The sequence below is a fragment of the Maylandia zebra genome, linkage group LG5, assembly GCF_041146795.1.
Source record: "Maylandia zebra isolate NMK-2024a linkage group LG5, Mzebra_GT3a, whole genome shotgun sequence".
NCBI classification, from domain to species: domain Eukaryota; kingdom Metazoa; phylum Chordata; class Actinopteri; order Cichliformes; family Cichlidae; genus Maylandia; species Maylandia zebra.
Window position 1 is genome coordinate 42,672,289 of NC_135171.1, and position 14,070 is coordinate 42,686,358.

General features: G+C 43.2%; 2 protein-coding genes across 4 annotated transcripts; one reads left to right on the forward strand and one right to left on the reverse strand.

The window, feature by feature from the left end:
- Positions 1-7,921: 7,921 nt before the first annotated feature.
- Positions 7,922-9,761, reverse strand: polr2j (RNA polymerase II subunit J). Its single transcript, XM_004558950.5, has 3 exons — positions 9,521-9,761; positions 8,888-8,996; positions 7,922-8,106 (listed from the first exon to the last, which is right to left on the reverse strand). The coding sequence occupies exons 1-3, from the start codon at positions 9,661-9,663 to the stop codon at positions 8,005-8,007; spliced, it is 354 nt and encodes a 117-aa protein (XP_004559007.3). The 5' UTR covers positions 9,664-9,761; the 3' UTR covers positions 7,922-8,004.
- Positions 9,762-11,813: 2,052 nt separating this feature from the next.
- On the forward strand, positions 11,814-14,054 carry LOC101485197 (ubiquitin-conjugating enzyme E2C). Of its 3 annotated transcripts, none has more exons than XM_004558949.4 (7): positions 11,814-11,973; positions 12,310-12,434; positions 13,204-13,231; positions 13,339-13,425; positions 13,501-13,705; positions 13,779-13,838; positions 13,942-14,054. In XM_004558949.4, exons 2-7 carry the CDS (start codon positions 12,328-12,330, stop codon positions 13,977-13,979), a joined length of 525 nt encoding a protein of 174 aa, XP_004559006.1. In that variant the 5' UTR covers positions 11,814-11,973; positions 12,310-12,327; the 3' UTR covers positions 13,980-14,054. The 3 variants fall into 3 exon arrangements, with proteins under 3 accessions (XP_004559006.1, XP_012776697.1, XP_012776696.1); XM_012921243.3 differs by having other exon boundaries at positions 11,860-11,973; positions 12,307-12,434; XM_012921242.3 differs by having other exon boundaries at positions 11,969-12,110.
- The last annotated feature ends 16 nt before the right edge of the window (positions 14,055-14,070 follow it).

Sequence of the window (14,070 nt, forward strand, 5' to 3'; positions counted from 1 at the left end):
TCTTTTTAGTGCTTCTTTATTGCCATGTTTATAAAACTTAAATTTTCATTTGGAAAAATGTTAACATTTTTCATACATGTATTATGAAACACACAATTACATATTAGTTTGTTTGGTTTTTTAGACTTAGACTACCAGTGAAATACAATAACATTCATATTTGAATGTCAGGGGGCGATCGTGGCTCAAGAGTTGGCAGTTCGTTTTGCAATCGGAAGGTTGCTGGTTCGAGCCCCGGCTTCAACAGTCTCGGTCGTCTACTGATTGCCTACTGGTGGTGGTCAAAGGGCCCGGTGGCGAGTAGACTTTATCACAGTAGATGTCTTTCTGAATGCGCTGTAACTGAGTTTAAGAATATAATCCACCCACTGTTATCATCTTCAATGCCCTGTACCAACACAGAGCAGAGCAGCTATCTGAACACTGCTCCAACAGAGGTCGATTATCTTGTTAATAATTTTAGCATTAGAGAAAAAATTACCAGTAATCATCCCACAGATGTAATATTATCTACAGCTACTCTTAGTACCATTGATGTTAAATTAGACTCTTTTTCTCCAATTGATCTTTCTGAGTTAACTTCAATAATTACTTCCTCCAAACCATCAACGTGTCTTTTAGACCCCATTCCTACAAAACTGCTCAAAGAAGTCCTGCCATTAATTAATGCTTCAATCTTAAATATGATCAACCTATCTCTAATGATCGGCTATGTACCACAGGCCTTCAAGCTGACTGTAGTTAAACCTTTACTCAAAAAGCATCTCTAGACCCAGCAGTCTTAGCTAATTATAGGCCAATCTCCAACCTTCCTTCATATCAAACATCCTTGAAAGAGTAGTTGTCAAAGAGCTAACAGATCATCTGCAGAGGTTTATTTGAAGAGTTTCAGTCAGGTTTCAGAGCTCAGCACAGCACAGAAACAGCTTTAGTGAAGGTTACAAATGATCTTCTTATGGCCTCTGACAGTGGACTCATCTCTGTGCTTGTCCTGCTAGACCTCAGTGCAGCGTTCGATACTGTCGACCATAATATCCTATTAGAGCGATTAGAACATGCTGTAGGTATTACAGGTACTGCGCTGCAGTGGTTTGTATCATATCTATCTAATAGACTCCAGTTTGTGCATGTAAATGGAGAGTCCTCTTCACACACTGAGGTTAATTATGGAGTTCCACAGGGTTCAGTGCTAGGACCAATTCTGTTTACATTATACATGCTTCCCTTAGGCAGTATCATTAGAAGACATAGCATACATTTACACTGCTATGCAGATGACACCCAGCTCTATCTGTCCATGAAGCCAGATAACACACACCAATGAGTTAAACTGCAGGAATGTCTTAAAGACATAAAGACCTGGATGGCCGCTAACTTTCTGCTTCTTAATTCAGATCAAACTGAGGTTATTGTACTCGGCCCTGAAAAGCTTAGAAATATGGTATCTAAGCAGACTCTTACTCTGGATGGCATTACCTTGGCCTCCAGTAACACTGTGAGGAACCTTGGAGTCATTTTTGAGCAGGACATGTCCTTCAACGCACATATTAAACAAATATGTAAGACTGCTTTCTTCCATTTGTGCAACATCTCTAAAGTTAGAAATATCCTGTCTCAGAGTGACGCTGAAAAACTAGTTCATGCATTTATTCCTTCCAGGCTGGACGACTGTAATTCATTATTATCAGGAAGTCCTAAAAACTCCCTGAAAAGTCTTCAGCTGATCCAAAATGCTGCAGCAAGAGTCCTGACAGGGACTAGAAAGAGAGAGCAGATTTCTCCTGTTTTGGCTTCCTGTTAAATCCAGAATTCAAAATCCTGCTCCTCACATACAAGGTCTTAAATAATCAGGCCCCATCTTATCTTAATGACCTTGTAGTACCATATCACCCTATTAGAGCACTTCGCTCTCGCTCTGCAGGCCTACTTGTTGTTCCTAGAGTATTTAAAAGTAGAATGGGAGGCAGAGCCTTCAGTTTTCAGGCCCCTCTTCTGTGGAACCAGCTTCCAGTTTGGATTCAGGAGACAGACACTATCTCTACTTTCAAGATTAGGCTTCAAACTTTCCTTTTTGCTAAAGCATATAGTTAGGGCTGGACCAGGTGACGCTGAATCCTCCCTTAGTTATGCTGCAATAGACGTAGGCTGCCGGGGATTCCCATGATGCATTGAGTTTTTCCTTTCCAGTCACCTTTCTCACTCACTATGTATTAACAGACCTCTCTGCACTGAATCATATCTGTTATTAATCTCTGTCTCTCTTCCACAGCATGTCTTCATCCTGTCTTCCTTCTCTCACCCCAACCAATCACAGCAGATGGCCCCGCCCCTCCCTGAGCCTGGTTCTGCTGGAGGTTTCTTCGTGTTAAAAGGGAGTTTTTCCTTCCCACTGTTGCCAAAGTGCTGCTCATAGGGGGTCATATGATTGTTGGGTTTTTCTCTGTACCTATGAAGCACCTTGAGGTGACTTTTGTTGTGATTTGGCGCTATATAAATAAAATTGAATTGAATTGAGTGTCCGGCAGCCTCGCCTCTGTCAGTGCGCCCCAGGGTGGCTGTGGCTACAATGTAGCTGCCAGCAGTGTGTGAATGACTGGGTGTGTAAAGCGCTTTGGGGTCCTTAGGGACGAGTAAAGCACTATACAAATATAGGCCATTTACCATATTTAATATTAAATACAATTTTGATTACGTTCAGTTTACAATATGAAGTAAATGGAACAAAATTTTGGATTAACTGACCGTCTATATTTCATTTACACTGACCAAGCATGTCAGTGTTATTTACTAAATTTTTTCATGTTTGTGTAAAACTACAATTATTCATTTCAACTTAATATGTTTAAGCTTTAGCTATTCAATTGATCAAGTATATTGACCAGATTTGACTGGTTTCCAATCTACTCAATATTTTTAAGTGTAAAAGTGTTGCCTCAAAAATTTTAAGTAAATGTCAGTTTTAGTTTTTCGAGTGCAGGTGGTGGGGGAGGAAACTGGATAGACGCAGCTAAACGTATGGTGAGGGTGTGCTGGGAACACCTGGCAGAGGCCTCGGTCTGCGAGATCTTCAGCTCACACCTCCATCAGACCTTTGACAGCATTCTGAGGGACACTGAGGACATTGAGTCCTAATGAACCTGCTGAAGCTGCTGCAAGGAGCTGCGAGGTACTTGGTACCTGTTGTGGTGGTGACTCCCGAACCAGACAGTGGACACCGGAGGTGAAGGGACCTAAGTATTACCTAAGTAGACGTATGAAGCATTGACTATTGTCTCTGGATAATACAAGATACAACATTAAGGACCCAGATACTGCATAAAGAAGAGGAATCACAAAAGGCATTTGTAATAGATGCACGACAGACCCGACCACGTTTCCACGCTTTTCAGCATCTACGCACAAACGGCTGCAGCTTTGCAGCTCGCAGCCACACACACTAACAACACTACAGGACCCAGTTCAGCCGGCGAGCCAGGATTGTCGATGCCGCTCAGGTGCGCCCCCCTGCAGCGCCTGACTTCCCTGCTCCAGCTGAACAACATAACATTTTGATAGCTGAGATCACAGAGAGAGAACTAAATGGCGCCATCTCCAGGCTGAAAGCTAGAAAGACACCTGGAGGCTTTCCTTCAGAACGGTGCAGAGTATTCTGGAATGAATTATTACCATGCCCACTAAAGGCCTGTAGTGCAAATCAAAAATGCCACCTTCGTGGAATGAAATGGTCCTTTCAATCATCGCTAAAGACAGAAAAGGCGAGCTATTGTGGATCATATGGGCCGATTTCTGTGTCGAACGTTGATCACAAATTGTTTCTTCCCAAGCGAAACAAATGCTCCCACATCTTATACACAATATACACTTTGTTTTGCAGAGACAAGCTCATGACAACATTAAATGCTCGTCACATATCTTACATTATATTCAACAAACCAAACTAGAGGCTTTACTGGTGAGTGTGGATACAGTCAGCTGGGCTTTCTTATAGAAAGTTCTGGAACAAATTGGGACACCTCATAATTGTATTCAGCTGATTCGTACTCTATAATATCCATCTTCCAGGATTAAAATGACTGGACATCTGTCTATCCATCACACTGCAGCGCGGTTCGAAGCAAGGCTGCCCCCCATCGCTGCTCTGCTTCTCTATATACAGAGAAAGTATTAAAGGTATTCATATAAATGGAGAAGAACACAAAGTGGCTTTGAGTGCGGATGATGTCTTAGTACATAAAAATATACATGTGAGCCTAATAAAACATTTTCCTCTGGTTACAAAGTGCATAAGATACAACTTAACATTGAACTACAAACCTCTGAAACAACTTAATGGATCAGCATTCAGTGAAATGTTTGGGTATTTATTTGCCAAAAGACATCTCTCGATTGGCAGAAGCTAAATGTGCTCCCTTACTCAATAAGATTAAAGAAGATAAAAGAAGGTGGAGTTCAGTTTCCTTCCTCAGTTTGAGCCACATTGTGTGAACATGAACTTGCTTCTGTGGTATCTCTATTTGTTCCAGGCGCTCCCAGTGGAAACCACCCAGAAGGATTTTCAGCAATTGATAAAATCATTTCCAGATTTATTTGGCAAAGTAGAAGACCTGGGGCTCAATTCAATTCAATTCAGTTTTATTTATATAGCGCCAAATCACAACAAAAGTCGCCTCAAGGCGCTTCATAGATATAAACCATTACAACTTTATAAAGAAAAGAGAGGTAAGCGTAACCAAGGTGACCTTCGACCCCACTTCCAGCCATCATTGCGGTGGGAGTGAACTTTGCATAAGCTGTCGCTGTGATTGGTGCGCTCCCTGACTTACCAAACCTTAAAGCGTATTTTTATGCGGCTCAAATCAAGCCTCTTGTTTATACGTGTTGTCCTGCCAGATGGAACGACACTCAACACTGAAAGACCCACCAACCCAAGCAGTTCTGGCTCGTACATATTTGGCTATGCATGTAAACATGATCCAAAACCCCCGGGTCAAAACTCAGTTGAAAATATGCGACAAAGCAAAAGAGGAAAGTTAGATGGTAAAATTCAGATACTTCAATGGTGCACATTTGACCCTGGGTTTAGGCCTGACCTCCTAGATGGCACATTTAAACACAGTGTGAAGACCTTTTCTTCACTCACACAAAACAAAAGAGTAAAAGACGTTGTCATCTTGTCAAGACTGATCCTTTAAGGGGACTTTATCATCATTATCAGCTTAAAACTTCAGACTAGTTTAGATAGCTGCAATTAAGGAACTACTTGCAGCAGAACATTGTCACCAAAACTGATCTAGATGATCGAATACTGATCGTTATCTGAAGGCTAATGGGGACAACTTAGTTATGGGTACATTTCACAAAGAGTTGTTGACCAGGAAGCCTCACTCTACGCGCTATGTTAAAGAAATGAGGGAAACATTCCAATATGAAGACTGGTTGGATGTAAGCCCTCGTGGAAATGTACAAATTCCAATATATGGGAGGACTTTAGCTGGAAATGTCTGATGCAGTTTTTCATAACACCACAGCAAATGGTCCACCTGGACACAGGTACGCTCAGCTGTCAGAGGTTATGTGGAGCATTGGCAAAGATTTGGGGACTGCCTGAAGATTAAACCCTTTTGGCTTGAGTTCCACAAATCTTTAATCACTATATTTTAAGTAAATAACATATCTTTCCAATTTTCCACCATATTATTATGAACTTCTGATAATTTGCAGGGCCTAGCAAATAAATATCTTTTTACATTTCTGAGAGAAGCAGCCAAAAAGGCTGGCTCCCTCCTGGGCCTCCCACAATATCACAGTGGAAAAATATAGTGAATGAAATGTGATGGGCTCTATGACATTTTCAATGCGGCTTAAAAACAGAACTTTTGTCAAATTGTGGAGCAACAGGGTCAGTTTTATTACAGCCAGACTTTGTTGAAATTGTTCCTGTTTTGGATTTTGGAGTAAAATGTTGTCCCTATGATTTTTTTCATCAGGCAATAATGTGCGTCCTGTGTGGGTTTGTAAAGAAGATTTAGAATAATTTCACTAGAAATTATGCCATACTTTTTTAAAAATCTCTTGGAAAAGGTGGAGCCACAAACAAATGATCAATACTTTGAGATCATCAAGAACATCTTAAAATGGAAAAACTAACACTAAACTAGAACTCTGGGATGCACAACTGGGAAAAATGCTAGCAACAATTAAAAACACAAAAAATATATAGAGACTGGAGAAAGAAGTGACCCAGACACACTGTTCTGTAAAGACTCGGTTTAGTCACACAGACATACGAGTGTACTGTAGCAGATCTGAACTGACCAGAAGGAACAGGAAGTGGAAAACTGATCATCCGCAGAGAAACGGTTTATTTTTTGCTAAAGTAGTTATGTCTGGATCAGGTGACCCTGAATCCTCCCTTAATTATGCTGCAATAGGTGTAGACTGCTGGGGGATTCCCATGGTGCACTGGGTGTTTCTTCTTCACTCACTATGTGTTAATAGACCTGAATCACACTCTGCTGAATCACACTTGTTATTCGTGAAATTTGTGTCTGCAGGTTGATCCCTCCTCTCAATCAGTTGGACTTACTAAGGAACCTCAAGAACAAATCCGGACTCTCATTCAGGTCTGAAAGTTTCCACACAACGACTGCACAATAACTGCACCAGTGAGCCAAAAACCCTCCTCGAACTAACCTGAGAACACCTGAGAACATTTCAGGAGCTAAAATGCTAACAGACACTTTGCATTAAATAGTAATTATTAATCTCTGTCTCTCTTCCACAGCATGTCTCTATCCTGTCTTCCTTCTCTCGCAGCAGATGGCCCCGCCCCTCCCTGAGCCTGGTTCTGCTGGAGGTTTCTTCCTGTTAAAAGGGAGTTTTTCCTTCCCACTGTCGCCAAACTGCTGCTCGTAGGGGGTCATATGATTGTAGGGTTTTTCTCTGCAGGGTCTCTACAATATCGCCTTGAGGCGACTGTTGTGATTTGGTGCTACATAAACAAAACTGAATCTTCTAAATTTGTGACACGCCATTTCCTCTCCAGCTTACGAGTCATCTGCTTTAGGCTACGTGTTTGAGAATGAAACCACGGAGTCAGGTACTTCTGATTAGAGACCTTAGTTTTCACAGGAGCGACAGTATCCAGAGTCGTACGTAGTGAGGAGGTAAAGTTATTAACAAGATGATCGACCTTTGTTGGAGCAGCGTTCAGGTAGCTGCTCTGTGTTGGTACAGGGCATTGAAGATGATAACAGTGGGTGGATTATATTCTTCACCCTCTGCGTCGCATGAATAACTGCCCGTCTTTGACTGCTTTGATTTCACCTTGACTGTTTTTCCTTGCCTTGCTATCATTCTTTTCAGCACAACCTCATGTTTCACTTTATAGTTATTTTTTTCATTTTGACATAAAGTATAAACACAATTGACCTAAAAAGTAAATAAATAAAACCCGAGTGGGAAGAGTTGGACTTCTTCTATGAAAACATATTTAATTAATCATTTTCATAACTCGAACGCAAATATAAATTATAAACTGGTAAACTCAGTATGAACCGGAGCTTTTTTTTTGCAAATATTTTCATTGAAGAAAACAACACAGTACTTGCACTTACCGAAATACAATTAACCTGTCTTCATTTTCCTAAGTAAATATACTTATATATGAGAAAAACTGAACTGGAGCTTTGAGCTAATCAGGTCACTGCACAGCAGGTTTGTGCTGTAGATGAAGGAAAAGCTGTTTTTGGAAGGGTGACAATGATCAGAGTATTTCTTCTTTCTGTTATTGTTTGCAAACAGTTCTGTCTAATGATCTGTTAAAGCAAACACACGAAAATGTTGACCAGCACTTTAAACTTCAATCAGCTGCAAGCAGCCACCGCCTGAGCTACAGGTATGTCACACACACTCATCAGGATATGGCATCACAGGCTTTATTTAAAAGAAACAGAAGACAAACAGAGGACAGGTAACTGGAAGTGACATCTTGATGGGGCGGGGTCACTCTATGCCTTCCTGTTTGTCTTTGATGGCGACTCTGAAGCGTTCCTCCAGCAGTGACAGCTCGCTGATCAGGTCAGTGATAGCGTTCGTGAACGCTTCCTGTCAGGAACGACATCATTTCCTGTCATTTAATTTCACTTCCTGTAACTAAGAGCTGTAATCAGAAGTGTGTTCCAAGAAGCAAGTTTAGTTTATGAGGGAAACTCGGGTTTGCTGTTCCAGAAAGGCAGTTACCATGGTAACACTTATTATAATCAATCACTCTGATGGATAAATGGATCTTATTCGAGTGAAGTTCAGGCTGAGATGGCTTTAAAACTAAAGCTGAACTAAATGTGTTTAAAGTCACTGCAGACAGTCTGATTGTAATCTGATTACATTTCACATTGAAATGTAATCAGATTGAGGTTCGGTCATTTAAAGTCAAAATGAGCCTCGGCAGATTTTCCACTGAAAATCACCTGAGTCAGCCTCGGCAGGTCGACCCAGAACCAGATCAGCCAGAACATGGGCTCCGTGACGGATCAGCAAACCAAGTCCATTTGCACAGCAGGACGGATCCAAACAGATTTTTGATCAGGGATTCAGATCGGATAAATCCCAGATCCAGGTCTGCTTGGTCATGTCCCAGCTGATCCCATCTGGATCCGCTCACAGCTCTGCTCTGATCTGCATTCCTGATTTAAAATGTGTCATTCTTTCAAAACTATCCTGATACATCCTGATCCTGTAGAAGCTGAGACGTCTGTAATAGTATGCACATAACCCAGTGGGAACACGCTCAGAGCTGAATGAACTAACCAATCACCCTTCTGGAACAGGAAACTCAGAGTCTGATGAACATACTTCCTGGAATATCCCACAGGTGTGTGCGTGTTACCTGTGGGCTGTAGTCAGGTGTGGTCTGCACTCTGATGACGATCTTGTGCTCCAGAGGATGAGGAACTTTATAACCAGCAAACAGAACCTGAGGGTCCTTCAGCAGCTGACTGACCACACACACACACACACACACACACACACACACACACACACAGTCATTTGATTGGTGGACAGACTGTAAGGATGAGCAGATTAGTGTGAATGATGTGTGTGCAGCTCACAGGAAGAATATTTGAGGATCAGTTCATTAACTTTGCTGACTTTATGATCAGGCACTGGGACAGCCGCCTATGGTGGCTTACACTAAGACCTGTTTCCCATCAGCAGCATGTCATGGTTTATTAAAAAACAAAAAGCAAGCAGAGATCAAATATTACAAGACTATGTTCTGGTTTTCTGAAAAAACCTCCTAGCTACCTGTAAGACGGAACCACCTGCAGGCTGCGTGCTAGCATCTGTCTCTGAGCCGCTGCTTAGCGTTTGTCTGGCTGTTAGCCTCAACTTAGCCAGCTGTGAAGCCGGGTCTGGGACCCTTACGCTCGGATGACTTTAGCGGGCTGTTGTTAGTTAGCCTGTTGTTAGCCTGGATGTAGCGGTGTGATGCCTTTGCGGCCGTGTCTCAGGGCCTTACGCTCGGATGATGTTGCCCAGCGTGTGGTCCTCCTTGTTCAGGGTGAACAGGCAGGCGTTCGGGACTTTGGTGTCCTTGCTGATGCTGATCTTTTTCTCCCCTTCGAACAGCAGGAACGACTCGAAAGCGGGAGGCGCGTTCATCTTACCTGTTCGCTGCTGCTGCTGCTGCTTCCTCTAAATTTTATTGTCGGTTGGCAAACAACTGAATGGTGCATTACCGCCTCCAACTGGTGTGGAGTGGGGACTGGAGCGTCGCTCAAAAAAACCCAAACCCCTATTCGCTGACGTTTTGGGTCAGTTGTCTTCTCTCCACCTGATATTTCTGACACCCGAATATAACATGTTCTATCGTTTCCTCTTCTCCACTGTCGTCACATTTCCCTGTATTATGTTTCCCTATCATGAATAGTGTAGTGTTCAAACCAGTATGTTCTAATCTTATTCTCGATATGGCCACCTCCTCTCTCCTACTCCTTTCTGAGCTCCTCATTTCTCCTTCCCTCCTTTGGATTTCATCCAATCACGTCCCCTCTTTTCCTCCTCCCACTGTTTTGCCATCTTTTCTTCATTTCTTGCCTTACCATACTCTTTATCTCTGTCTAGCTAATACCCAGGTCGACTATCCCGTGTTTTGTGGCTTCCTTTGCAGCTCTATCTACCATTTCATTTGCTCTGACTCCACAGTGAGCTGGAATCCATAAAAACACGCCTGTAAGTCCCGTCATGTGTATTCTGTGAAGTGTTGCTGAACCTCTGCTAGGACATCTGCTCTGCTTTCTGAGCGGCTACTCTGTAAACTGATCAATGACGAGCCTGAGATCTGGGACTCTCCACCATTTGACCCAAGATCTAAAGAAGCTTCTCGGATGAGCCTTCAAGCAACATAAAGAAGTCCAGACGCTTTTCTTTCCAAGCTCCTTAGACTACAATGACCTGGATGACTGAGAACCTCCACAGACAATGAAAATAAAAAGAAAACATTAAATGTAGTGTATGTGTTAAAAAATGAAATACATCATTCAAAAAGATGTGGAATTGTTTCACTGACTGTTTGACAGTTTTACAGTACAAGATTCATCCAGATCATTTCTATAGTTTTAATAAATTGGTTTGTTATTCGACCTTGTTGGTGATTAAATACTTCTTATTGTAAGTCCATATCAATGGCTCATTAATATTCATAAAGTTACTGTTCCAGTAAAACTGACAGTGAGGGGTTACAGGACAATGAATCATATATGTTTTATCCAGTATATTAATGGCATCTCTGAGAACATCTTTATTCAGTGCTGTCTGTATATTTGGTCCATTTGTGTCATCATGAAACACTGTACTGTGTTCTCTTACAGATACGGGAACATCACAGGTCCTCACAAACACAGGATATGGAAGAAAATGACCTTTTTACCTTCACTAGCTGGGACACATCATTAATATTATTTTGGATCCTTATATAATATTGATTTATTTCTGTTTTCCCACACAAAGTAATAAAGTGCAGCATCAACTGTTCTACGAATGATTTAGGAACATTTTTACTTTTGCAGGATACACTGAGTGTGAATATCCCTGTTTAAGATAAAAGGATCAGTGATCGATCGCTCATGAGCCACAGATCAAATCTGTTTTTCATTTTTGGATTTAAATGCTGGAAATTAGAAATGACCCTCTCAGACTGATCTCGACAGATGTTAGTTCCCAAATAAGTCATCTGTTCTTTGACAGGAAAACCTTCTGTAAGGACACAAGCCTCTCCGACAGGAACAGGACACATTTTCATGTTTAAAGTCAGACCTGATACTCCAGAGAAAGCATTAATGCAGTTTATCATCTTTGTTTTGAACTCATCTTTAATGAAGACAGCTGTATCACCTGCGAGCTAACAGCATTTCATTTTCTGATGGAAACTCTCCGAGTGGTTCCCACCAAAGTTTAACTGAGCTATTACATCATTCTCACTGTGGATCTGTGCTGTCAGAGCCTCCGCGTGACATCATCTGGTGGTCACCTTTCACTAAGCTAGGCTTGAAGAGACAGCAGTCTGATATTTAATTTAAGTTATCCTGAAACAGAGCTGTAATCATAAACAGAAGGTAAAACATTTATTTACAGGCATATTTATTATGACAGGTAAGTGAATACACAAATGTATATTTATGTAATTTTGTTTGTTTACTAAAACCGATTTCTGACTTGTTGGGCTCTGTTATGACGTCAGCATTAAAAGACGTTTGGATCATTTCGTCGTTCACGCTGCCTAATCACAACGCACCTCCCTTTACTTGGCAGGCCTGCCATTGGCCAGCCAAAGCTGGCTTGTTTTTAAAGGTCGGGCGCTGATTGGCCGACTGTGTAAGAAACAGTCGGTTTAAATCGGGGGCGGGAGCGTGTTCCGTTTGAATCCAACAGACAGTAGCTGTACTCTGGCCGACAAACCCCGACCGACAACCGGTGAGTCCGTACCGGGAAGAGTTTTTGTTTGTTTATAGTCTCCTCTGGGTAATAAACAGGCTAGCCGCAGAGCCAACGCTTAGCCGACCGGTGGAGCTAACAGCTAGCACCTTTAGCACGACGTCGTCACAGTGAAGGTGAGCCTCGTCTGTTAACGGGGTAAGGTCTGAGTAAAACACCCGAACGGTGGCCTGAGAGGCGGATACAGCTGGAGACGAGTCCTCGGAGCTGGATCCGGTGCCAGCGTTTAGCTGCTGTTAGCTTAGAGGGAGAAACACGGGAGGTGAGCCGCAGAGGAACCCGGGCCTTCTAACCTCACTTTGTCTGATTCAGCAGAACAGGACGGTAACGCTCATGGCCTCCCAGAACATGGACCCCGCAGCGGCTGCAGCTTCCAGCACCGCCGCTCTGAAAGGCAGCGACAGCGGCGGCAGCGCGGCCAGAGGCTCTGTGTCCAAACGGTGTGTGTTTGTGTGAGAGAGAGACTTTTCCTATTGTGTTTTCATATTGGGTGTTTGTGTCAGCTCTCAGTGCCAATTTCTGACTCTACCTGTCGGACAGGTGTTAGCAGGTACACTTCCTGTTCACGGTTGATTAAACTTTATTAGTACAGCTGTTGGTAAACAATGATGCGCTTGGTTTCCGTGTGCTGTGCCGCCATTCGATTACACCAGTGGCCCTGTCCCACTAGTACCGGCTCGGTTTTTAGGGGTTTTGTTTGTTTGTTTTTTAATAGTACGTGCTATCCTAAAATGTGACATCAACTGACTGGGTGCCACCCATTGGCTAGTCAGTAGCGTCGATCGATGGGGCCTGAAGGCGTGTCCTTCACGAAAATCAAAGCCGCCATATTTAAAACCCGGCAACTGGGGAAACCAACAACCCCAGAAACGGAAAACTACTAGAGTCGTGCTGAGTAGGTACTTGTGTGAAAGGGCTAAAAGTGACGCTGTTCAGCAGGTGATGGGTGGGGGCAGCTCCTACAGGTGTGGAGTGACAGGCAAACTTAGTATCACAGTTGCCTCAGTCTGAGTCATACAGATGGGCAAGTTTACCTGATCCTCTCTGCACAGCACCTGTCTGAGCTGCAGTTTCATGAAGGGCTGAGTTGAGTTCAGGAGGAAACACCAGAACAACAAAGGAGGCAGGCTCCTCCTTAATCTGAGCCAAAAGTGAAACACTGAACTGAGCATGTGCAGCAGATTCTGAGCTTCCTGTTTGTGTCTGCAGGCTGCAGCAGGAGCTGATGACGCTCATGGTGAGTCCAGTCTTCATCAGTGTTCTGTTCTAACCTGTAACACCTGAGGTCATGTGACACCCTCCATGTGTCCTGAAGTCATGTGACAGTCTCTCTCTCTGGTGCAGATGTCAGGTGATAAGGGGATCTCTGCGTTCCCAGAGTCAGATAATCTGTTTAAGTGGGTTGGAACCATCGATGGCGCTCAGGGGACGGTATGTACACACGGATCATTTGGGTTACTCTGCTCTCAGCAGAAAGTTAAATTCTGCTCTGTCTTACCTGTTCAGGTGTACGAGGGCCTCAGGTACCGCCTCTCTCTGGAGTTTCCTGCCGGTTACCCGTACCAGGCCCCACGCGTAAAGTTTGTCACACCATGTTTCCACCCCAACGTAGACGAGCACGGCTTCATCTGCCTCGACATCCTGAAGGACAAATGGTCAGCGCTCTATGACGTTCGCTCCATCCTGCTGTCCATCCAGAGCCTGCTGGGAGGTAAATGCGTCATCACCCCAGCACTGTCCAAGCTCTGCCCTCTGACCTCACTGTCACTCTGCTTCCTCCTCAGAGCCGAACAACGACAGTCCTCTTAATGGTGTGGCGGCCGAACTGTGGGACAACCAGGAAGGTGAGACCACGTAAACACCCCGCTGTGCGCAAACACGTTAACAGCTGCGTGAAGCAGGACTGATGGTTGTTGGTTTTTTTTTTTTTTTTGTTTTTTCTTTCAGCTTTCAGAACTCATCTACGCTCGACCTTCCAAAATTGAAGCTCCGCCTCATGTTCGTCTGTCTTCCGTGTTTGTATCATATTTTTATGTTTGTCAATAAAGTTCTTAATTCAACACAGTGTGTTATTGA